The sequence below is a fragment of the Gavia stellata genome, chromosome 4 (genome assembly GCF_030936135.1).
Source record: "Gavia stellata isolate bGavSte3 chromosome 4, bGavSte3.hap2, whole genome shotgun sequence".
NCBI classification, from domain to species: Eukaryota; Metazoa; Chordata; class Aves; order Gaviiformes; family Gaviidae; genus Gavia; species Gavia stellata.
Window position 1 is genome coordinate 69,919,233 of NC_082597.1, and position 26,463 is coordinate 69,945,695.

The window sequence follows — 26,463 nt, forward strand, 5'->3', positions numbered from 1 at the left end:
TACTTACGCAAGATTTGCTTATGCAAGGCACAGAGCCAGCACCAGAGTGTCTCTACTGCTGCCAGCTGCATGATAAGCAGTAGTAAATTAGAGGGATGCCATGAGAACTTGCACAAAATACTGACAACACAACCCAAAAAAAATGCAGGTGGAAATTGAAATTAAGAGCTGTATTGCCATGAGAACTGACAATTTTATTTAAGTTAAAAAACCCCACAAAATATTTACATCATTTCAGAACTTCTGAGGCAGCTGGATCACACCTTTGCCACCTTGTGTGTGATTACAGGTATGTCTCAAACAACCTGAGTCCACATTTGATGAACCTGAGATGTGACTGCAATATACTCATAAGAGATGCCAGGTATTCTTCCTCATCCAAGGCTGATACCTTCTTTCTCTTTATAGCAAGATACTCTAAAGCTAAACACTTTTCCTCAAGCATATCCAGGTTGTGTTCCCTGAAAGAATTTGCCCTGTACCTACCCCTGCCCTTTTGTTTACAGTTTCTTGTTCAGTTTTATTTTTCAAGCAAGCACATATTTATGGCAATTGATACTGAAGCATCTTTACTTCAGCCTTCCCTGGCCAAACACCCCTACCTCCTGTAGGGTTGTTTCCTCTTGCTGCCAGCTCCCTTCTAAGATAGACCTGATTTTTTTTTTTTCCCCCCCTTGGTTATCTGTGCTGATCAACCACCTGTTCTACAGCCTGAGGCCTTCCCAGGAACAATTAACACTCAGCATGGCTCAGCTGCAGCACCAGGAGCAGGGCTGGGAAGAGAATAACTAAAGCAAAATGCAACAGCTGATTAGAAAAAAAATACTGAGAGAGCAGGCTCTGTGCACACAGCATTTCCCCTAGAGACACAAGTGAGGGTCTGCACAAAGTCTGCTACTGCTAAGGGAGAAAAACCCTAACACACTTGTAAAATGAGAGAAGGCAAGCACTACTCCTTACAGGTACTGGCAGAGCTGGCACGCAGCTCACACTACTATCATTGCTGTGCTAGTCTACAAAAGCCTATCTATGAAGCTCTGCCTTCCCTTTCACAGCTGCATCTCAGAAGTTAGAGCAGAAAAAGTGATTCGCATACATCAAGAAAAGTAAAAAGTCTTCGGGAATCCACATTTTCCACACAGGGCTGGAGCGCTCACCCACGCAGCTAGAGGGAGAGAAACAGAACCAGCATTAACAGCAGTAGAGCCACAGCCCCGCGTCAAGCCCTGCGCCTGCCCCCCCACCGCCTCTGCATGACCCCAGCGCCACCAACCGTGTCACAGCTCTGCCACCTGCTGTGCTGCATGCTTGCCATCACACCTCAGTCCCCCCTTTCTGTGCTAACGGCAGGGAGAGAGCTGGCATCAGCAGTCCTGGCAGAGCAGCACGGAACAGCCCCTGGTGCCCGGCTCAATCCCCCTCCCAGTGCCACTACACTGGGGTGGGTGGACAACCATCAGCCCAGCAGCCGTTCGCCTGTCCCCCTGCACTGTGCCATTAGCCTCCGCATAGCGCTAAGGCAGCATGAGGGCCAGTCTCTCATGCTAGGGACTGGTTTCTGTGATAACTCTGCACCCTTGAGCTAAGCTGAGCGAAGGGGAGGGCAGTGCTGGGTGACACGTCACAGTGACACTGTGCCTTGCTGCCTGGCAGAGAACAGGGGCGCTGCACAAGGCAGCTGCCCAGCCTTGTGACACAGGATGAGCTGGGCCCCTCTGCACGTTGCTGCCAACGCTGTTTATGGCAAGGCTGCAGTGCAGGGGTGTCCCACAGACCTGCAGCACCCCACAACTAGGTCACCACTGTTCCACAGTGTGGCAGGATCACAGCCCTGACTGCTCTCAAATCTCATTCCTCAGCAGTACCTAGTATTGGCATACTTGTGTGTGCGTCTGTGTGCATGCACGTGCACACACAGAGGGGATTTCTTCCTCTCCCCTCCCCTGCCAGGTTAGTTACCGAAGCTGGGGACAAATGCCCTAGCCTCTACCCTGGCTTCACTGCTAGCTGTTAATCTCCCCACCTATACTGCAGCTCCAACAGAACAAGAATGGCCCTGCCATTTCCCATTTGACCATTTCTCATTGTTCCTCTGCTGGTGCTGTTTCTCAGGGGCAATTCCTTTCCCCTTCCAGTTTTGCCAAGCTCTGGGGAGCCCAGGAAGACAAGAGCAGAGACCTCAGGCCCAAGACATTGGGCAAATACAGCTATCAGAGCTCAGGTCAGGCTTTTAACTCAGGTTAATCATGCCCTCGGGGAAGGAAAGCCTTACTAGCACAGCTCCCTGAAGATACTGCGGGGAGGAAAGGAGCAATCACATCTCTGTCTCTGCCCTACAGAATAAATACACTGGCTGCTGTGAGAGTGGGGCAAGCAGAAGCTGTGACATGTCCCCCTCAAGCCTCCCTCCCTCAGCACATCAACCTTCAGAGCTCTGCAGGGACTGGCATTCCCCTCTGGCCAAACCTCAGAGCACTACAGGGAAACCAGCAGACCACAGGCAGCTCAGAGCTAGGCCACCCCTCTGGGAATAACCCAGGCCAGCGAAGAGGCTGGCTGTGACTCACACCGAGCTGTTTGATGGCACTCACCATTCTGACAATGTAGTTATGGAGCTGCTGGCTGATGTAGTTCACAGTGGTGCTGAAGACACGCTGTAGAAGGGAGGGCATTGTATTTGCAATTTTTTTAGTTAAGACCATTGCTAGCACCAACATGGCCTTCTCCTGTTCCATGTCTGAGGGGATGGCTCGTGCAAGCCCTTCCACTGCCTCTGACATACGCCGGGTTATCTCCTGTATGGAAGGAAGAGAGGGATCTCAGTGCAACAGCTGTGGTAGAAAGGGGTCTCAGCACAGCCTGACAGCACTGTGCTAGTAACTGATGTGCTTGTTCTAACACCTCACAGGATGCTGCTCCCCTTCCTCCTGGGCACCGCAGCCTGCCTGTTACACACCCTGGATGGCAACAAGGATGATTATCTCAGAGCTCAGCTGCTCACCCAAGAGAAAAAGAAAGGGAGACAACACACATACCACTGGAAAAATTTAGATAGCACCTTACAACACTCAGGGTGCAACAGTCCCCCTCCTCCCCAGGGTTTGCACCTAGTCTGCCAAGTCCTGAAATGGCACAGGAATCCTGGGGCTCCCAGGAAATGGCAGCCCACCTTAAACACAGTGAAGATCAGGGGTACAAGCTTAGGTGGGGACTGGCAAGAAGGCAAAGCAAGTTCCATAGAAAAGCCTTCACATAGGCAGGAGCTAGAGAAGATGTCCAAGCATGGAACAAACACTCCCTTGCTCTCAAGTTCAGTGGAAGATCAGTTTCCCAAAAGGGACAATGTGCATATGCACACACTAAGCTACACTACTAATGTGAAAAAGCAAGGTCCACCTAGTCAGAAGTTAGGTTTGTCTCAGCCTTATCAAAGACTGAAAGGTTAAGCAATAAATTTGAAGGCCTGAAACCTAACTGGGTGGAGAACAAAACAGCAGGAGTGGGGAATGGTCAAGACTTCGTGTGCTGGTTTTGGCTGGGGTAGAATTAATTTTCTTCATAGTAGCTAGTAGGGGGCTGTGTTTTGGATTTGTGCTGGAAACACGTGTTGATAAAGCAGGGATGTTTTAGTTACTGCTGATCAGTGCTTACACAGAGTCAAGGCCTTTTCTGCTTCTCACACCACCCCAGCAATGAATATGCTGGGGGTGCACAAGAAACTGGGAGGGGACACAGTCGGGACAGCTGACCCCAACTGACATTCCATACCATATGATGTCATGCTCAGCATACAAAGCTGTGGAAGAAGAAGGGGGGGGGACATTCAGAGTTATGGCATTTATCTTCCCAAGCAACCGTTACATGTGATGGAGCCCTGCTTTCCTGGAGATGGCTGAACACCTGCCTGCCCATGGGAAGTGGTGAATGAATTCCTTGTTTTGCTTTACTTGCCTGCGCAGCTTTTGCTTTACCTATTAAACTATCTTTATCTCAACCCACGAGTTTTCTCACTTTTACTCTTCCGATTCTCTCCCCCATCCCATGTGGGGGGAGTGAGCAAGCAGCTGAGTGGTGCTTAGCTGCCGGATGGGGTTAAACCACAACACTTCACTGGAATCAGTCTGTGCAGGTGATAAACCCTAGTAGAAAAAATCCGCACCACAAAAAACCAAAAAATATTGAAGTCATTAAATCCCGCCTTTTCAGCAAGAAGGTGGTCCCTCAATTCAAAAGACAGCATTAGCTTGCAGAGCATAGGAAACTTCATCACAGGCAGAGAAAGCCAAACAAGCCAGAAAGCCACAGTTATCTTGAAGATGCCAAAAAGGGTCTGTGGGAGCAAACTATGGCTCTTGATCCAGATGTGGATCCAATCTTTAAAAAGAAAGAAGTCCCTTGTGTTAGGCATCCCTCAAACTCTGCTTCCCTCGCAGAGCAGTGAGGCAAGTTAGATGCTGGGCCAGGGACTACATCACATCTATTGGTGGGAGAGCAACCGCATCAAAGAGGTGGAGATGCCTTCTCAGCACGTCACCCATCCAGGCCAAAACCCACTGCTACTCCCAACACTGACAGCCTAAGAGCTAAACAGTTAAGGCACTAGAAAAGGGTCTCAATACTTGCTGTCTGTTCAGCGTTCAGTAAAAAGCACAAGTCAAGCTTCTGGCACTAACACTGCTCAAGTTTTACCAACATGACAAAGCAGCAGACATACAGCACTCAGCACCAAAGTCCAAAGATCTTAAGTATAAATACTAAGCCTTAACCAGACAGTTGATTTTTCAAAGATAAGCCATTGGGCCAACAAAATGAGGACAAAATGCCTCTGAAAGTCAGTCCTTCTCCACAACTACCTCAATTTCACCATCGACAGAAAGGAGATGAGCCCAAGGAACCCAATTTGCAGGGCAACAGCTGCCACAGGATACAGCATCACCTCTAACAAATCTTCAAAGGTAAGTGGTTGGGCTAAATTTTAAGATTGCAATAACTAAAGCAGCAAACTAGCAAAGATACAGATGTTGCAAGCTTGCTGCTTCAAAGTCACAGCAGGAAGGATGCATGACGTTTCAAAGGGGAACTGCTAGTCAGGTTGCTTTTCACTCACCTCTCCAGACAGATTCTCGTTCAGAAAGTGCTGCACTAGATCATTTACTACTCTTGCTTTGATTTCTTTATCAAACTGGTCTCCAATCTCAGCGAGCTGAGCAGCAATGATCCGGACAACTTCTTCATTTACCTCAGGGTCAAACACTGCCAACACATACAGCAGGATTTAGTTCACAGGCTGTAGTCAGACTAGGTTCGGCGCAGGTAAGCTGACCCACAGCATTTTGCCCATCTCCATTAACAACCTCCTTCCCATCCTACCCCCAATCATAGTGCATTCATGACAGCTATATGCACTACAACTCCCTCGTGTGCACTTGACTCATTTACCAGAGAGTGTGTAAACAGGTTTTTTATCTGTAGTTTAGGTGAAGTGCAGCCTCACCATGCCCAAGAAACACTGCAGGGGAGGTTAGAACATCTCCAACCAAAATTCATACAGGACAGCTACAGCCAACACCCTACCTAGGGAAGGGAAGTGAGAGTGTACATGATTTTTTTCATTGACTACTATCAGGACCAGTCTCTTAAGCACCATCTAAAAATACAGCATCTCACAGAATCATAGAATAGTTCAGGTTTGAAGGGACCATTAAAAGGTCATTTAGTCCAACGCCTCTGCAATAAGCAGGGACATCTTCAACTAGATCAGGTTGCTCAGAGCCCCATCCAACCTGACCTTGTATGTTTCTAAGGATGGGGCATCTACCACCTCTCTGGGCAACCTGCTCCAGTGTTTCACTACCCTCATTGTAAAAAACAAGTCTTCCTTTATCTAGTCTGAATCTACCCTCCTTTAGTTTAAAACCATTACCCCTTGCCCTATCTCCTTTTGGCAAAGCTTTCCATTGTCACTTGGGGCATAAGACTTAAGCAGATTTGTATGAGGGAGAGCTATTTACTGTAGCAGTTCCTCCTCACCCTCCTTAGGTTGAGGTCAATGTGCCAGCTGACACATCATGGGCAATAGCCATCCTGCAGATGGCTAGTGAAGCAGGAACGGTACCAGAACTATTTCAGAACAGTTTCTACCACAGTGGTAGAGCAGAAAGGGATTCACTCAGTACCAGAACAAGAGTTGTTCCACAATCCTAGCCGAAGTACTGATACTCCCTGAGGAGCAGTGTGAGGCCTAACTTAACTGCTTAATATCATAATCCTTGAGGACGGCAATCATCAGTACCAGCTTTGTGGCTCTTGTCTGATGTGCTGCAGACAAAACCCTAGGATGACAGGCACTCTAGAAATCCATGGGGAGATAAAGTGCTAAGCACTAGCTGTCTTATCCCAAGTGTTAAAATCCCAACCAACACCACCACCAACCACCACACTGAAATTTCTCAATGGAGAAAACATTACTCCTCTGAAACAGACCAGCAGGAAAGATGGGAAAAAGGGAAAGAAAAACACCACCTTCAGAAAGGCATGTAGGATGGAGAAAAGAGCACTCACCTAGCTCACCATTCTGCAAGTGGCCACTCCGATTGCCATCGGTCTGAAGTTCCACCTCATCATCATAGCAGTAGCTGCCTTCCAGGAAAGGCATAATCCCCTGGCTTCGCAGGGAATGCAGGTGCTCTCTGAATTTACAGTCAGAGGATACCTCCAGGAAGGTGTACAGCAGTGCACGCTCCATCTGGACAGATCCATTGATCTTAAAAATAAAAAAATCACTGTTAAGCCCATGCCTAGAAAAAGTCCCACTCAAAAGGTCTACACATATGCTGTTTTCCAACCCTGAACACATTTTTCTGTCCTCCTTTGGGCATCCTGAATAGCGGTGGCCAGAGTGTCCACAAGACTTCAGCAAATGTGTATTAACTCCTGGATGTGTACCCACACAGAACTGTCTGATGGTGAATGATCATAGAATCACTAAGGTTGGAAAAGACCTGCAAGATCAAGTCCAACCATCAACCCAATACCACCATGCCCACTAAACCATGTCCCACAATGCCATGTCCACATGTTCCTCGAACACCTCCAGTGAGGGTGACTCCACCATCTGCCTGGAGTCACCCTCTGCCTGGGCAGCCTGTTCCAGTGCTTCACCACCCTCTCCATAAAGAAATTTTTCCTAATATCCAGTCTAAACCTCCCCTGGCGCAACTTGAAGCCATTTCCTCTTGTCCTGTCGCTAGTCACTTGGGAGAAGAGACCAACACCCACCTCTCTGCAACCCCCTTCCAGGTAATTATAGAGAGCGATAAGGTCTCCCCTCAGCCTCCTCTTCCCCAGACTGAACAACCCCGCTTCCCTCAGCTGCTCCTCATAAGACTTGTGCTCCTTGATAGCTCCGTGATAGATGGCTCTGTTCTAATAAACCAGTGGTGGAAGAGTCAGCTCACCTTCTCCTCACATTTCCAGCTGTGGCAATGACATGAACCCTGATCAGAGCTCCTCTTTTGAAACAGACTTGTACTCAGCACAAACCACCCACTTCCCCCTATTCAGACATCTGTGTTTGGAAGGTTTTTACCCCTGTATTTGGGAATTGGGCATTCCATTTCCTGTGCATAATGAAGCCAGCAGTTCCCCATTTAAATGTAATCAGAGCATAGCAGTAACAGGGTGGGAAACAGAGATAACAGATACCATAAGTCCGCAAAAAACCCCAAGGTTCACATTTCTTCTCCCTCTTCAAAGAGATCGCAACTAGCTCCATAATAAACCTGTTCAGCTCCCTGCAGAGAGCCAAGTAGCTGCTCACAAGAATAGTGACAGTGAGATGGCAAATCACTGGTGTCTGGCATCATCTACACTGGCACATTCAACTCCAGTGAACAGGCACATGCTGCCTCCACAGCCACGCACCTTGCCACCTTCAAGCAAGGTGGCACAGAACACCCAAATTAGCTAGGTTGAGGAAGCCCATGAGGCAGTCAGATTGATGTGAGCAAGAGGTCCCAGTGGAACATGGGGCCTCATAATCAACTAAGGCCTCTGTAGAAAAGCAGGAGACTGTCCAATAAATTTTAGTGAAGCAGCTAAGAGCAAGATGTTGTATAAGCACAGACATAAAGTGAGAAAAAATCCTTACTCTGGTATGCAGACTGTCTGCCTATAAGACAAGAATATGCTTAGGCTTAATTGTAACTAGGGAGAAGACTCAAGACTAGAGTAGAATGGTTTGTCTTGCCAACTGCATAGGGAAATCAATACGCAACCAGGATGAACCTGATAATTGAAAGGGAGTTTCTGGTACGTTTTGGGGAGTGGAACCTTGCAAGGCCACCTATATCTACATAGCCATATCAGTAATATCACATAGGACCCATATTGCCTAGGCAACAGTAGCAAAATTGGGACAAAGGTATAAAAAGTAACTAAGGACAGGTTGTTTACTTGAGAAGAGACCGGGCAGAGAAAGGGAGGAACAAAGACAACAAAAAAGAGAGTCCAGAAATGGAAACAAATGAAAAGTAAGGTATATGATCAGTCAAAGATCAACAGAAGGCACATCTTCCATGATCTGAGCACAGATGTTTACAGGCAGCAGTGAATCTCTCCTGCTGACCCAAGCTCACTGGGACACCAGTGGTGATCCCCTTGAACAACCCACTGGACTAGTCATCAGGTTTCTATTCAAAAAGGCTTGTGGGAGGGCAAAGCAAAGAGGGTTATAATTGTCGCCTAACACTAGGTGGGGTGAGGAGAACGATAGACATTTCAATAGCAGCTTAATGTCGTTAATAAGATTTAAGTGTGATAAATAGCAGCTTCATAATTGTGATTAATATTGCACAAAACAATGCAATAAATTGATCACAGTGGTGTGTCTATTAATTTGATTTACTAGTTTTAGTAGTTTGTAGCTTAATCAATAAACACTGTAGTCTCAAATAGCTACATCTCCAGCCTGCAGTTTAAAGGGGGAGTGTCACACCGCAAGGTAATAAGGAAGCAGCTTGCAAATTAAGTGGTGCCATCCACTTTTTGTCTGTATTCATGATGGAGAGGAGCAGTGTCAGGGTCCCTGCAGGAACTCTGAGGAAGATGAGAAGGACATGAGCCAGCACTTCTTGAGGTATCTTGGAACAAGTGCACAAGAGAACCACTGGTCACTATGAACCACTGTCTTCAGTCACGTTTGAAACTAACCTGTTCCATGATGAATTCAGAGACAGAGCAGCTCTTGTCACCCTCTGCTTCAAACCAGAAGTCCTTGCCCTGCAAAAGAGTGAGAAAGAAAAGTGTGAAAGGAAAAAAATTTCCATAAACCCACATCTTGCAGCAGTGCTTATGGGTCTGGCCATGTCTCACAGAAAATGACCCTTCTAGTGATGCATATCTGCATTTCTGGAGAGGGCTACCCATAACACACTGACAGGCATAAACAAAAAAAGACTGAGGAAACAACTGTTCCAGGAAGAAGGGCCCTATTCACATAAATGAGGGGCATGAAACTCCTTCCTGCCACAGACGCATGGAAGACAGTGGAGCAACATAACCTACAAATGGAGCTTTAAAGCTAAGAGGTGATGCTGGGGAAGGGAGGGATGAGTAGTACCAGAGGCTGGAATGGAAAGCAGTGTTATTACAGAGGAATTCCTGAGTACCTACTGAGAGCAGGTGAGCTGCTTGGGTCTGTGTGCACAGCAGCATATTCTGAAGTGAAACACCCAAGATGACATTGCAACACATCTGCAGGACTTCAAGTACACCTCCCCCTGCCTCCCCCATGCAGAGATACACGTGTATACTCAGGCTTATTTCAATCCTTTCCCAACAAATATCTAGGGACAGGGAAGGCTGGACCAAGCAAAGGCTTCTAGTTACATAAGCACAACTCCACTAAACCTCTAGGGAGGCCTACTAGGAAGACGGGATAAAAGAGGACCCAGGTCACAAGCTCCTCTGTCCCCATGGTGCATGCTCAGGGCTGACAACCCTTGGCCTGTCTTGTGGCTGGGCAGTGCCCAAGGGAAGAGGCATGCAGGGAGGGCAGAGAGCACGGTGCAGACGGTGGCCTCCCTCACCCACTAAGAAAGGGGAGCTGGTAGGAGCACAGTGCTCCCTCCTCATCCAGCCAGGCGTAGCTGATGGGTGGGTCAGACCAGCAGCCCAAGTAGTCACATCTGGTACAGGAAGTCCCATAGCAAGAAAGGTGTAAGAGCAGCACAGCAAGTGCCAATAACACAAGACTACCTAGCAAATACCAAGGCAGGGAGGATAGCAATCCTGTTTGTGAACCTTGCATTTGCTGCCTTAGATGCAACAGTCCCACAACTGCACACAGAAATCTCTGGTGCAAGATGGCTTCAACTCATGATGAGCAGGGCCTGGCTGGGAAGTGGCCACTACCTTCCCACCAGGCCTTCTTCACCCAGGGCAATAACCTGGCTGCTGCACAGGTACCTTCTAACCAAAAATGGGGTGAAAGCACCAAGGAGCCCAAACAGATGGCCTGCTAACCATCAAAGGCCTGGGCCAGTGATGAATGATCCTATTTCATAGTAACAACCCATCACAACTCTGTTTTAAATAACAGAGTGTGCAGGTGGAAAAAAGGGAGGAAGTGAAAGCAGAAATGAATTCAAACTCTGAAGGAAACCACAGTAATAATTTCAAGAGACCATGAATTTCCCAACTTTTCAAAGTCTCTTAGATGTCCCCAAGACCCAAACACACAATAGCCCACAGGCAGGCTCTTAAACATGAGCTCTTTTTCATTTAGTTGTTAAATTAGACTAATAGCTTCCTAAAACACAGGCTCAGCCTTTGCTGCTTTGCGTTTTAATCTGTTCCATTCAAATCCCTATTGCTGCTACTCACCTCTACCCTAAAGAGTGTGCCGGCTGGGGAGAATGCAGTCCTTTCTGTCCTCTTCTTCAGGACCTGATAAGACTCTGGAACAGGTCAGGGTGACCCTTCTCCTGGGCTTGACTTTGCTGGAGGAGAGACAGGTTGGAGTACTTGAGACAGAATCCCTGAGACTAAGAGGAAAGTGGGGATTTAGAGTTAAAGTCTGTGGCAGGACCTTGGCTTTGTGCAAACTCCTCAGTTGTCATCCACATCAGCAACATTTCCGTAGGCTAGGCAAAGCCTCAACTTGCACATACTTTGTTTTTATATATAACTTTTTTTTCAATTCAAAGTAATTCAGCCTGAAAACGAGGTGTTCATGTTACAACTAGAAACTGGATATCCTGATACCAACTCCTGTTGAGTTAAACACCACTTCCTGAACCATCACGCCTTAGACCACAGGAAGCCTGAAGTAGTACTGAGCCTCTGCTACCCACATCCCATTTGTCTTGAAACCCACATCCATCACAGCGACCTTCTTGGGCTCTATGAGTATTGCCATCCCCACCCAGCTCTAGCCTATGCCAAAGCTTCATGGGGGACCACAGCATTATTCTACAGCTAGTCAAATTAACCCATGCTGGCTAATTTGGGCTGGTAATAGCCAACTGACTTTGTAACGTGAGTACAGGCTAAACAAACCTCACCGTCTTTCAAGGTGCAAGAAGTTGCGCCATCCTCCATTCACACTGCACTACATACATGGAGGGGCAGATGTTCTCCTGCAGCTCTGGCAGAAGTGTGATGCAACACAAGCCACTACAGCTGCGAGTTGCACATAAGTGGCCAGATGTGCTGCTGAAACTAGCTGAGTAGCACCAAAGAGATTTCTCACTCACAAAAACGTAACAGCAAAACCTCTTCCACCCAAACCTAGCCAACCTGTGCTAGGATGACCTGTTTTTTCTCATTGATGAGAATTCTAGTCAATTGCTGGAGGGCGAGTTGAGCACAGTCAGGTGGCGATAAACAGACTAAATAAAACACAAGCCCACAGAGGGACCAATGTAATCTTTCTTACAGCAAGAGGATGGAATAGAAATCGAAGTCAAGACACTTCCTTGAGGGGTTTGCCACTTGCCACGTCTTTCCAATGAAAGCTCAGAAAGTGGCTTTAAAACCCAGATTCCCTACATTTTTTGTCATGCTGTCACACTGCCAGGAAACTCATTCAGTTCAGTCCGAACACTCATGAAAGAGGCAACCAAGAAGAAACGCACTATTGTCTTTTCCCACTCCCTGCTTTAAAAGAAGAGGCACAGACCACTCCAGTCTGGGAAGGAAAAGCAGCTCACTGCTCCGTTCCCAAAGCAGAAAATACAAGTCAAACAAAAAGATCCAGATCTATTCTGGGCATGCCCATACAGCTAGGCCCAGAAAGGCAGAGCATACCAGCTTGGCACAAGGCTGCACATCATCCACACTGCCTTACTATGCTGACTAGGAAGCTGTAAGAGGAGCTTGAGCCTGTCTGCCTGTGCATGGTTCCTCACATCAATTCCTGGAAATGTGCAGGAAAGGTACTTGGCTATAGCTCTACAGAGCCAAATACTGCTTTTTGAAAGCCGTTACGCTTTTCAAGAAGAGGCAGAAGCTTATACGCTGGTTAGAGCAGGAAGGTCTTCCCTGGGGGCTGGGTGCCATGCACAGGCAAAACAGCTCACAAGAGCCTCAATGCAGACAGAAAAGGGCTGAGCAGCCCCTGCCCTGCCAGGGTACCTGCTGCACCCAGAGATGTTAATGGGTGTGCAGGGGAAAGAGACCTAAAATACACGGGAGTTACTCCCTTCCCCTCAGGGGATCATCTCAGCTCTATGTAAAGTCCACAGAAATAGAGACATTAAAAAATAAAAATCGCCCATTACAGTTGCAAACTGCAAGTCTGTCTACTCCTGCACATGAGCAGAGATAAGAACTGCCAGAAAGACAAAAAAAGAAAAAACCCACCACACTCCAAAGTACTTACATGGCAAAAAAAAATAAGACAAGGAGGCTTGAAGATGATAATTTCATGAACTCTTCCCTGAATCAAAGACTCACCACCCAGCCAGTCAAAGTCCCTGAGGGGTTCCAGCCCTCAGCTAATAAAGTTCTGCTTGGGTGGTCAAAAACACACCTGAGAACAGGAAAAAGGATTTCTCTCACAGCACAAAATGGCTCCCTACTACTACAATATAGGGCCAAATTTTTTTTTCTCCTTAACTAGTAATTCCAGAAACCTCAAGTTTTAGATAATTACTTTGAATCAATGCAAGGGGTTTGGATAGTCACAAAGTTCCTCCTAAGAAGTTAAATTCATTAATGGAATCTCAAAAAAGTGGACCCCTAAAGAGCAAACCCCAAACAGTCAAATGTAATCATGCTCATGCCACCTGAAGTCTTTAGTCATCAAGACTTTGGAATCCTCATAGTTTTAGATTCAGATTAAGACATTTTCTGCTGGATGGAAAAAGTTACCTTATATTGGGTGAAAAGAATCTTTAGTTGGAGAATGAGAAAAGATGGAGATAAAGGCTACAAACACCATCTGCATTCAGATTCAGAGTGAAACTAGATCATTTGCTAAGGCTGCTTTAGGGCTGCTGAAAGTCTTGGAATTAATTTTATGAAGTATGATTTTTTTAAAATTGAAATACCAATTAGTTTTAATACATTATTCCTTTTCACACTTTCAATTCACTCATTAGGTAAGTGAGCTTCATGTGTTAACAACTGCCTCTGAGAAACTGCTAGATGCCTTGGAGTGTTCAACAGGTAAAACTACAACCAGGTTTTTGGATCAATTCTTTCCATCTTAGAAAAAAAAATGGAGGGGGTATTTTAAACACAAGTTAGGAGGACCCTTAAATCAGCTCTGAAGAGTCAGTGTGGGGCATGCGCATTCCAACCCCACATTGTGTTGGGATGCAGGGACTGTGGAGAGGCATACATTAAGTAAACATAATTACGGTCAGAGGAGCACATCCACCAGCCACTTGCCAGTGCAGAACAGCAGACCTCATTCCACCCCCACATATGCCAGTTTTCACAAGAGAATTCAGTGGATGTCTTCCCCCAAAGCAATTGTCCAAGGCTTCCCACAAGGCAATCACAGCTCTTTAGACAGGGCTGAGTGCATTCTAAAGGATGGTACACACTGCTCTTCTCCAGCAAGACAGGTCCTTCAGGTCAGGGGTCCCATCTTCTGTTTCTCCCTCTCATCCCCAAGTTGTATTAGCCTTTACATCTTACAGGGAACTCACCAGAACAGCTGTTCCCAGCTGCAGCCCACCAGTGAGGGGTGGCAACGCTAGAGGCAACAGCAGGCAGGGCCAGAATCCCCTGACTCCAGGCTTTAAGGAGAGACAGCATTGCAAGTTTGCAGGGCAGAGAAGAGAGAAAGACAGGACTGCAAGACAATTTGCACTCCATGGCTCTCTTCTGCACCTGCATCTCCTCCCACATCACTGAACTACCTCTTGCAGCTCTGGGAGGGGTAAGCCAAGGGCAAAGCCTCATCCGCTGTATAGCACTCTTTTCCCACAGCCCTTGCTGGTGGTGCCATGCCATCTTGGGGAAAGAGGCAGCACTGGCCACAGTTGTGCTGGAGAGAGACCAAGCTAGGTCCTCCCTGACAGACCATTGCCACATACTATGTATTTCAAGAGCAAACACTGCAAGCACACATTTTATCTTCCCAGGTGAGGAGCTACACACAGAAACAGCACAGCTGCAAAGTACGCAAGGTTTCACCTGCTCTAAAACCATTGTGGGGTTCTGCTGTACCTCCAGGCACTGCAAGCATGTCATCAGCAGCATGCCAGATGGCAGCAAGAATCAGCTGGTAGCATATGGTTACCTGTTTGGGAGAACCCTCAATAGCTCTCTAGGCTGCCATAAACAGGACTAGGTCCCAGAATCCCTACAGCAACAGTGCTAAGCCACCCTATAAATCAGCTTTCGCCCCTTCTTCACACTTTTGTTACATCTTCAAGACAGCTCAGAAAAGAATCTGCCCCACAAATAATGCCTCTGCTTACCATCGCTTTCCCTCAGATCTTTCACCACTCCTCACAGCTCAGCTGTATCAGACACTGTCTAATTATGAAAGCATACTCTTTCCAGCAGCAAAGCCACATGCCTGTAGGACTGACTCCTTTAACAACTTGTCTGGATTCCGAGACACATCCTATACAAACACCCAGACAGACACACTATCAGTCAATGGACCTGTTGTGTGAGTTGTCAAGATCTTATCTTTACGTCTCACATTTGAGTTGGAAGTGAATTAAAGTCTTCAAAGCAGAAACTGCAATAAAGCATCAGTCATTGACATGGAAAAAAATTCCAACCTGTGCACTGCTTTCTCTGCCTGGCAGCTGAAAGATAAGAACTTTATTTTTGGCAGTCAGGATGACATCATTATTGGAAGAAATGAAATGATGCCTATTTGTCCCTTCCTGGACCTGGTGGCTCTTACCTGTCTTGTAGGTAAACACTGCATTGTTGAGCTGCAGAGCTCTTTACAGAACAAGGCATCATTTTACAGGTAGGGAAACTGAGGCATTTGATGATGTGACTGGCATTTTAAATCCACATATCAAGCCATAACCACTCGATTTCACTGTCTTCCTGAAAACGTGCCACAGGCACAACTGCTTTACATAAGCAGCCATTGCTGGAAAGTCAGGAAGAGAAACAGCGCTGCAGACTTACGAAGTTCCTTATTTGACGATATTCCAAGCTGTGCCAGGCTGCTGTCCATAGCACTTCAAGTCATGACAGGGTAAGCAAATCCCACGTCATACAGCCCGAAGTCCCCAAAGGAATCCCCATCACCCTGCCACACTCAATTTCTAGCCCATAAACCCAACAGGAACTAAACAGCCCAGCTAAACAGCAGATACCAGAGTTTTTCCTCATATTTCTCCAGCCATAGAAGACAACTGACTACTCCCACAACAGCTGCACATGCACTTCAGACTTTGCAAGGGGAGAGAGAGAAAACCAACAGCAAAAGGTAAGATAGCTTGTTGATCTGCAAAAAAAATGCAGAGATGAATAAATAGGAAGTTATCATAACCACAGAAAACCTGTCCCCATCACTATTCAGCCTGCAAAGGATATGCCAGCCTGTAACAGTGCTTCGAAGGCCCCAAGATTTTGCCTCATCTGAGACAGACACACTGTCCTCCTAAAGTAGAATTTGATTCTAGGCTTCAGAAAGAAAAGCAGGGCGGGGGGCGGGAACAGACACATTGCAATTATTAGCTGGGTGAAGGATGGGCTGAACAAGCCCCTTTGTGCATCTATGGATGCACATACATGTGCTACTCTGAAAACAAGGTGATGGTTTTGTACCATCTGGTTAACACCAAAGCTACTGGCTTAGAGTTTCTCAGGACTTTCCCCACCATAGGGAACTACAGGCATTTTTCATGCATTTGCCTCCGAGGGAGGATACAACATCAACAGCTTTATTTTGGAAGTGGCAAAACTGACAAGGCTTAGGCAGAATATTTTGAGATGCCAGCAGGTCTGTGGCCTGGCATGGGACAGACCCCATCCCCCAGTCACTTGTGATTTATTTGCTAGGCTCTTAGGAAAGATACCCTGCTTGTCAGGAACCACTAGACTGCTTAAACTCACCCCTCCCTGCTACTCTCAGGCATGACTACTGATTGCTTGAGGCTGTCAGCTTTTGTTTCTCTTCCTTTCAGCTTCAGGTTGCATCCTGTAAGATGTGAATAATGCCACTACCAATCACTCCAGCAAGGACCCCCCAAAAAAAAGCAGTTTGCTCATAATACCTTTGAGGCAAAATACATTGAAGCATGCTGAATACTTCCTGCTCCTAACAGTTTCAGTGTATATTTATCTTCCAATATTCAGTGGCACTGAAACTCTAAGTGGAACACAAAGATCTGACACCAATGGATGCTTGGTCGACTACCTCCTTAGCTGGGGCATTTCTATCTTTGCTTCTATATGCTGTCTTAGAACACAGTGAACATCTCAGCCTGGACACTAAGTATTCTCAGCTGTGTATTTTGACTTAGAAATACATTGCACAGTTTGTTTGATGGGGCTTTATTTTCCTTTTTGAAAGAAAAACTTCATTAGAGACAATTCTAAAAAGGAGGTTTCACTTGGCCTTTTTATTAGAGATTTATTTTGGCTCCCCAAGGTCTGCTGCTGTTTCACATTATTTCTCATGATGACACGAATTGCAGCAATCTTCTAGTTATCAGGGCAGGACTTTGACTTCTTAGGAGGAAAAGCATTCAACTTCCTCATCAACCTTTATTTTCATTTGGCTCAAAATGCTCTGTTGCCCAGCCCCTATACAGCACATCAATGAACAAGAAGGAACACTGCCACATTACTAATTCTCTTAAAAAAAAAAATGTAGGCAGGAACTTCTGATTACTGTGGTTTCTATATCAGATCAGTGATGGAGGCAGCATGACAACACTGTTCAGTATTCTTCAGAAGCCAGCCAACAGATGCAGCTGGGCTGAAATTGAGTCAGCAGAAAGCCTGCAGTTCAAACTGCCCCAAAGCTTGGAGCTGGGATTTGGATTCAGCTAACTAGAACTGGACCCAAATGGAATTTGCACATGTCTGTATTTTGGGCATGGCCACACCTAAGAGGAAGGGGCAAGATTTGCATACTGACTGCCACAGTACAGGTGGTTTTTTTGGATCTGGGACTGAGCTTAGTGTTTTCCCCTCTGGTGTTGGGCATAGTAACTCCAGTCAGGTAAGCCCGCCCTGTGTTTCACCTCCTTGTAAACATTAAGAAAATACTTCTACCTTTCCTAAGGACCTGGCAGGAAGAAGTGGAGCAAACCCCAGTGAAAAGGCATTATCACCCTCACAAGGCTGCTGGTCTTTACAGGGTTAGCTTTGTGTTCACAAGTCCAAGTACATCAGCCCAGCAGCTGCAACACAATCCTGCAGTAATGTCACAGGGCATATTCAAGCTGTTCTTACTGTTTGCCTCTTGGAAATGACTGGAAAACAGGAAAGACTGAGGAATCACAGTTCCAGTTTGTTGACATTTCAAAGGAAGGACAAACAGACTGAGAGCAGGGAGCTCCTCAGTAATGTTGATAAACAGCGAGCACTGGAACAAACTCCAGCCATCACTGGTGATGTGCAAGTGACAGTGTCAAGTGAGAGAAATGCAAGACTTGCTTCCAGATTTAGAAGATGCCCCTGCTGGCACATCAGCACTGGGCACTTGCACTCTGGCATGCTTTTACAGTTGAGCAACGACAAAGTGCTCAGTCCCTGGAGCAGAGAGGACAGTCCCTCTTATCACTTGGCAATAATGCCTCTGACAGATGCAGGTGCCACTTGGACAGGCTCTGACAAGAACTGCCAACCAGAAGACCTCAGAAAGTGGGACAGGACACAGTAACGGTCATGCCACCTAGAGGACAAGAATATCCTCCTTATTTTAGTTTTAAACACATGTACTACTGTTACCATGTGCCAGCATGAGCACAGATCATCCGTCAGAAAATCAGGAGTGCCACTTCATATTGAAACTTGGATGCATTTCACAGCTGGTATCAACAGTAAAGAGGAAAGTAAACCTGTCTTTTCTTTGCCTGACTGGCAAGTTAGGTGAGCAAGGAAGGAAACTCATCAAAAACAATTTAAAAAAAAAATCAAAAGGATGGCTGTATGGTCACAGGTGGCCACTAACAGTGGCACTCTCTCTGCCTTTGTTTACCTTCAGGCCATATGACTAGACAAGAACTCCTCTTCCAGGCTCTGTAAGTACCAGGAATATCTGCACTGCTTTCTTAAAAAAAGAGAAGCTATAAAGATGCTCACAATGGGAAAGTTTAAATACTGGATCAGCATGGGTCATTTGAGAATACATGTCTACAGAACAATACATTTAAGAGAACCTGATCAAAGCTCCCTGCTTTGTTAAAACAATTACGCTGATGCAACAGCCAGGATGGCACTCCTGGAGCTACTAAGCAAGAGCTCAGAGCACAGGAAAATTTACTTTCAAGAGGATTTTTACAGACCAGCTGGTACTCCCCAGAACGATTTAAGTGGACCCTGTTCACCTTATCAGACTTGGAACATTCACTATGCAGAGAAGACTTAAAGCAGTTATGGAAGAAGGGGTACAAAGACAAATCTTGACAACAGCACGCTTATCTGCTCTGAAAGAGTACACAACCCTGTCTCAATATTTGAGTTTCTCCAAAACATGAAAATGAATTTTAAATGGGCTTCCTTCTTCCTAAACATAAAGCGTATCATAGCTATAAACACCTCTTACATTCCTTACTTCTATGAAACAACCATGTACCAGTACAGATGGCCAAAGAGACAATCCACAGAAGGAAAGCCTGACACAGGTCCTCAGAGGAATTCTCTCCCATCGTCTTGTATTTCAACCCCCTACTCCCACCACAATAATTAAACTGATAAATCCAGTGAAAAATCCAAATCATCTTGAAGGAATCTCTCAAGGCAGGAGCCCAGACGTCCTCAAGAACCTCAAAGAGGAAGTCACGCATCAACCCAGGAAGACAAAAATTATGGTAACTCAAAACAGCATCAAAGCCTTTTGACAGCAGCGCTTCATTAACACTGCGAGAATAAAAGAAAGCATCATCTCTTTTAAACACCTTTAATACAAAGATAGAGAGCCAAGGAAAATATCCTCTTTCATAGAAATACAGCAGGAGCCATTTGGAAACTGTGACAGCAGAATTGCTGAACAGTTGCCTCCAGGAGCACACATTTCCTACTGCCGAGGCAAACCTATGCAGTTACACACGCTGCATCAATCTTCCACTCGACGCTGCTTCAGGCTCTCTAGCTGTAGGTCTAAAAGCACAGTGAAAAGTTTTGATTTTACTAGGAAAGAACACATGACTGTGCATGAAATAACGCAAACCATTTCACTTTCAGTTTTGGCTTAGGAGGAAACACAGATGAACGTTGAATCCCAGGAAGTGAATATAAAACCAAAATACAACAACTTGCTGATCTAAGTGGATTTTTTTTGTATGGCTGTTAATTTAAGGGTGTAACAACAACTGCATCAAACTACCAGGAGTTACACTGACCAAGGAACATATTTTCTCTTTTAAAGGAGATGAAAGAAATAGCCCAATACATTAGAAAGACCTGGGCATTGCTCATTTACCATAAACTACAGGAATACCAGGAACTGATCAAAGGTCACAGTGTTTTATCAGAAAATGCAGCGGGTTCACTGACACTTAAACCAAAATTCAACATCCGTGTGTGCAATGATTGCACACACAGTCCAATTCCCCTGCTCATACTTTCAGTGAAGCTGAATAAAAGCTCTGCTATTTTAAAGGAAAAGGGTGAGCAAAATACTGGTGCAGGAGGAGTTTAAAGCCACAATGACACCGTCCTCTCGTGTGAGACCATTCTGAGGATGTATTGAGGTGTACAGCCCTTCCCTCGTGTTCTCCAGCAAGGACAGTCCAACCAAAGGCCACCATGGGGCAGGAAGCACTCTGTCACCTCCATGCAGTGCCATATTGGTGCAAAGAGGTAGGAAAGCCAGCAGACTGGATCAAGAACAGAAGTTACTAAGTGTGGCCAAGGCAGTGCTAACAATGCTCTAAGCCCTGGGGCTACTGAAGGAGATGGGACTGATGGATTCTTAGGCCAACTGTTGCAAAAAAAGGGTGTGAAAGAGACATCAACACACCACTATGCTCTACACTTGAACAATTGCTTCAAAAATCATGCAGGAAGCAATGCATGCCATTTCATCCAGGTATAAGGAGGTGTCTAATGTACACCACTGGCAACTACATAGTCCTGTTCACTTCCCAATATAGTTGAGAACAGCAAGATGTCAGGACATGGTTCACTACAGACATCTGGTACAAATCAAGGCAATCACAGAAGCTTAACGGATTGCTTTCAAACTCAAAGAATGAGATTGGACACTCTGCATGACTCATAACATGTTTTTTACATTTTACACCGCCTTTCCCAATCCTTCTTCTCTGGTTTGGGTCAAAAAAAAAAAAAAAGAGACTTGTAAAATCTCTGTGAAAGGTACCAACTATACACATTCTGCAATCATTACTGATTGGTTTTAATTAAAGCTGAACCCAGACCCCTCCAACCCCAAGATAAGCCATGCAAAACTAACAGAGGATCAGACTTCAAATAGGAGTTTTGCACCTTTGGCCAAGCCATGAGTTCAACTCCCTAATTAGAAATATTTGCATGTACTTGGCTTTGCAGGGCACACAGATATGAAGATAATTCCAGCCCCAAATACTTTGTAACCTGACATAGACAAAAAGCCACAGCATGCTAAGAGAAAAACAGAGGAAGGTGCTTTGCAAAGAAATATCAGATTTGCTGGTAAATTCCGCTCTTTCACTAGTTGAGGAACTGCTAACTGGTAGAAATGAAACCCACTCATCTGCACTCAGTTCCCTTCAGTGGAGAAAACTATAGACCAGGCTGATTCCCCTACCCTCTACTGCTTGTTAGCTCACACCCAGCGGCCACGGGAGCTGCTTTATCAAGGAGCCAACACCTCGTAGCTGCTCGTCCACAGTTACGTCAGCAGTCTTTGCACCCAGCATATAAACCTGTTAACAGTTACTAGGTCCTTACTCCCCCATTTGATGGGACATAAGAAAAGCATTAACTTTTAAGTGCTAGGCCACTCCAGGAAGGTCTCCAAAGGTGGCAGGCACTAGATTTATGTGCCTGCCTGCTTTCGGATTAAACGTTTTCATTCTATTACAGAAAAATGAAAATCTGTTTGATCTGCTAGCTCCTCAGACTCCTGCTGAGTGTGGATGACTCCTGTCATCCTGTTACACAGGAAAAACACAATACACAGAAAAAACGTGGCATACCTGACCCCTGGCACATGAGAGTGCTCTGTGAATATACACACCCCACCCCCCCGCAGCCTTCCCTAATTATATAATCACAAATCTTACTGTTTTAGGAGCTAACAGAAATCAAAAGCCACACTGAGCACCTTTACAAGGCCCTCACATTATCCAAAGGTATAGTGTCCTGGTGCATGGTACAGGTACACCCGATTCCCAAGAGCAGAGACTCCAGGTTTGCACAAGCAGCACTGGTGGAGTGTAGCACACAGTTCTGCGGATGGTGCACAGTGAGAAACCCAGTTGAACTCACAGTCTCAGGTCTACTAGCACCAGCTGGCCCAATCTGCTTGTTAGAAATTGGGAGGGCAGGGACCCAGCAAAACCACCTAACCAAAACTCAGTCTTATTTTTCTTTCCCAAATTCAGCAGACATCACCAAATGCAAACAAGAAGCAGCCAAATACCAAGGGGAGATTTTCACACCAACCCTTCTTAGTACTGGGCAGCCTATCCAGAAGGCTTACAATCAGATGTTAAACACTCTGCATATACACAAAGGAAGTTTTTTTGCCTCAGCTGGTCCCTAAACCCTGCCAATCAGTTACCTGTAATGACAGACAAGAGACCTAGTAGAGAAGACAGGAAAATGGGAAGGGATAGGTTGCAGAAATTCAAGCAAGTAACAGTGCTAGAATGCTGCTTTTTATACAATGCATTCCCCCAGTGGTTTTGTGTAACACCATCGGCACATAGAGATCACAAGCAGTAGGTGCTGCAAAGCTTTACCCTAAAGACGACTCTTAACAGCATTAAACTTGTTATGTAAAGAAGCTGCCAAGGAGAGGAAAAAATGCACAACCCCCCCCTTCTCTTTAATTAATACCTTTTAAGATGTTACACTTCCACAGGCAGGTGAAAACAGAGTTTCAGTTTGATTAGTGACAAAAAGTTACAACAGAACACCAATCAGTCTTCCCCACAAGAGGACTTTTTGCAAAAGTCCTTCACCAAAAAAACACAAACCAAAACAAAAACCTTAAAAATTATTTCCTGTTGGGGAACCACCTTGCTCCTTCCTCCACCAAATATTTTAACCATTTTGAAAAGATAACAAAATAAGTATCCTACAACAAGGTTTTGGCCCAGATACCCCAAGAAACATCAAGAAGAGTTGCCAGCATCTCCTGAAATAAGCATGGACTTTCTGGACTAAGACTTTAGTGATTTAAATAACTCTGAGGCCCTGTAACTTTTTTTTTTTTTTTAATTAAAGCTACAAAATACCGTGCTTTAAAAGACAACAAGAACTCCCCCAAACCCACCAGTTCAGAGTCACTGTCACTCCAAGGCACAGAGACCATCACCTGACCCCATGCGCTGGAGAAACACCCTTCTAAGAAACGGGACCTGCTCACTTCGCACACTACCCAGCTTCCTGCTCCAACCTTCAGGCAGTCACCCTGAATTGAACACTGTCGTTGGGTCACAGGAGCGTTGAGTGTTGCTCACAGCAAACAGAGAGGCAGAGAAGGTGTTCACCACCTTAACAGGCGGCCACAGATACCTACAGCTCTGTGGAAGGTAAGGAGACTGGAGAAAAGCACACAGTGAATTGACTCATCTGTAGCAATCACCAGGTTTTCCTACGAATTATAGCACTATTGTTCGAAATCCTTTCTTGCCTTGCTTTCTCGCTGTAGCTGCCATTCCCACCTCCCTCTGTCGCTGGAAAGCTGAGGTAAGCATGGGTCCCTCTGGAGCTGCTGCTACAGAATTAACTCCTTACTCTCCCCTGGCCAGCAAACACACCTCCAGCCTGAAAACCCCCACCAGGGAGTGAGGGCGAGATGCCAGGCTTTACCAAGTAGGACAAGGCAAGAGAGAGGTGGTATCTCATAAACCATAAAAAGCTAAGCGGAAGGGAGGCCGGTCTGCAGCAGAAACAGAGAAAAGGGGGCAGAGGGTGACTTGATTACGGCAGGGGAAAACAGGAGACGGGCCAGAGTAAATAGCAGAGCGGAGGCTCAATCACAACACGGGCGAGAGCGGCATGGACGGCAGAGCGGGGACAGCGACCCGCGAGGCACGGAGAGCGCGCACCGAGACAGAGCCATCAAACGACTGAGAGAGCAGGAAACGAAGTCAAAGAAGAAATAACCGAACGGCTGGAGAGCGAGGTCGGATTCAGAAGGCAAAAAGGAAACGGGGGAACTGCAGGGAGGCGGAAGAGCTGCCAGCATCAGTAAGAGAGGGCAGAAACCCCACGCAGCCCCCGCGGGGTCACCGACCGGTCTCTTCGGCTCCCAGGCTGAAGGGGTAACTCAGGCCCTGGGGCTCCCCGAGGCGGCGCCGCCGGGCGCGGGCTCCCCCGCCGCCCAGCAGCCAGCGGGCCCGCCCCGCCGCGGCAAGCCCGACACCCGCCCAGCTCCCCGCTACCGCCGGCGCCCCTTCCCGGGGCAGGGGCCGCACGGCATCCACGTCTCAGGTGGATCGGGGTGGGCCCGAACCGCCGGGGGACGCCGCGATGCTCACCCACCCCCCCCCCGGCTTCCCGCCCTGCGCCCCCCCACAAGCGCGGGCGGGCTGGCGGCGCCGGGGTCCCGCCCTTCGCCCCGCGGAGGGGAAGGGAGGGGGCAGGTGCGGCCGCGAAGGGCAGCGGTGACCACGCGGAGCCCTTCCCGGAGCGCCGCGCGCCCACCGAGCGGCAGCGCGGATCGGGCCGAGCGGCTCGCGCCGCCGGGAAGCGCGGGCGGTACTCACTCAGGCGGGAGCGGGCCTCGGCGGCGCGGCTCGGCGGGCCCGGCGGCGCGGCGCAGCACCTCCCCTCGCCCTCCCCTCCTCCCGGTATTTGAACAGCACCAAGCCCCGCCCCGCACCCCCGCGGGAAAGCGCGGCACGCGCCGCCCGGCGGGCGAAGGGGCCAGTGGCCGGCGCGGGGTAACGGCCAGCGGCTAACGGCCGCGCGGGCTAACGGCCGGGGGTAACGCTCCGCGCGCGGCCGCTAGGGGTGGGGGGAGGGGCGCTGCTCCCCCCGACCTGCACGGGGTCGGGCCGGGAGGCGGCGGCGCAGGAGGAGGCCCTGGTGAGGTGAGGCGAGGCGGCCCGGCCGGGCCCGCCGCCGCGGGGGTGGGTGCGGCGCTTTCCCCAGCGGGGCGGGGAGGGGCTGCGGGCTGCCCGGGGCCGGCGGGGTCACGGCGGGGCGGCGCGCCGGGCGGAGGGGAAGGCGGCGTCGGCTGTCCGCCCGCCCGGCCCTTCCTCAGGGCAAGCCGGGGGCTGTAAGACCGACCCCAAACCGCGGCCGGTGCCGGGAGTCTCCCCGAGCGGAGCTTCCCCTGCCGCTGGCACAGCCTCCTCCGGAGATACATCCGCTCGGGGGTGAAGCAGTCCCGGGCCTTTGGCCCCCGCTGCTGGCAGGATTGTTCTGGAACTCGGGTTCCAACCTCGTGCTTCTTGGCCTAAGTCTCCTCGTGTTCCATTTATAACCACTTATATCCCTGACAAATAAATTTGACTTTTCATTTAATGCAGTTTTATGGGTTTAATATAGTTCTCCTTAAACTAATTTTTATTTAGTACAGCCTTACACTTTTAACATAGTTTTGTTTAAAGCAATGTTTACTTTGTATTTAAATACAGGTTTCCTGTCACACTCTTTCTTCTTCCTAACATGTGGAGTCACGGTACTGCAAAGGGTGTTCAATGAGGAAGGGGCTGATCATAGAGTGCTTTTTAAAGTTCCTGGGATTCCGCAAAACAAAGACCAAACCAATTCTGATTCAGATTTGAGTCATGTGTTGGCCAACCTATTAGGTGGCTTCACGTTGGGAATACGTAGGGGGAAGAACGCAACACGTAAGTATCTGCCGATTTGGTAAATTCCAAGGAACTGAAGAGAAGTTTCTGTTTTTTCAAACTGTTCAGCTTGGTCTTGGAAAGTCAGCATTGCTAGCCCCAAGTAGGCAAAATGCATACTCCCTCTTCCTTCTCCCCAAAGTGTATTCATTTCTTTTGAGAAATCTGCATCATTTTTTTGTTTCTGGTATCTGAGTAATATAGAGTATATTACATATTTGTATAGAAAATTTTAATAATAGAAGAGAGTGATCTTACCTTTTGCTTACAGGAAACCACGTGATTCCTGTGTCTGAGACATTCAGAAAAGCACCACATACTCCACAAGCTTGGAAATACTCATTTATCCACTCCCTTGCTGTCCACAGGCATTTACACTGTTGCAGAGATGCCAAGGGAGAATGGTACGTTTTCCAGAGCTTGGTTTGGACAGGTTTTTCTTCTTTCCTTATTTTGTGTGCTGTGTTTGAGGATGCAGGCTAAGGAAGGAGGCAGTTCTTCATCGCTTCCCTTGAGTACTATCTATAAAATGAAGCAGGAGGCCACCTCCCTCCCTCCGGCTCTCTGGGAGGATGATGCTGGCTGTGATGTAGTCAAGCAGCCACGTGCCAGCACTGCTGCTTTCATCCATTACCACCAGTAGGATCCTTTTCTCTGGTAACAGCTCTGTTGCTGCTGATGCTTAGGATTTAAAGGAGGGACATGCACTCAGGCCCTCCTTGAATTCCTAAAGGGAATCTCCTCCAAGAACACTTTTCCTGGAGAGGTGCGTGGCCAGGTAGTATTCTTACAGGATTAAGTTTGCATTCTCCTATATTCAGGACTTAAA

The 26,463-nt window shown here is 47.3% G+C and overlaps 1 protein-coding gene across 2 annotated transcripts; it reads right to left on the reverse strand.

Annotated features, from left to right (window-relative positions):
* Positions 1-37: 37 nt before the first annotated feature.
* Positions 38-24,580, reverse strand: BID (BH3 interacting domain death agonist). Of its 2 annotated transcripts, XR_009483965.1 has the most exons (8): positions 24,543-24,580; positions 10,885-11,000; positions 9,211-9,279; positions 6,562-6,763; positions 5,108-5,253; positions 2,592-2,795; positions 1,097-1,165; positions 38-65 (listed from the first exon to the last, which is right to left on the reverse strand). XR_009483965.1 is itself a non-coding variant. In XM_059816893.1 (7 exons), the coding sequence occupies exons 3-7, from the start codon at positions 9,217-9,219 to the stop codon at positions 1,154-1,156; spliced, it is 573 nt and encodes a 190-aa protein (XP_059672876.1). In that variant the 5' UTR covers positions 9,220-9,279; positions 10,885-11,000; positions 24,543-24,580; the 3' UTR covers positions 198-1,153. The 2 variants fall into 2 exon arrangements, 1 of the variants encoding a protein (XP_059672876.1); XM_059816893.1 differs by lacking the exon at positions 38-65 and having other exon boundaries at positions 198-1,165.
* Positions 24,581-26,463: the final 1,883 nt, after the last annotated feature.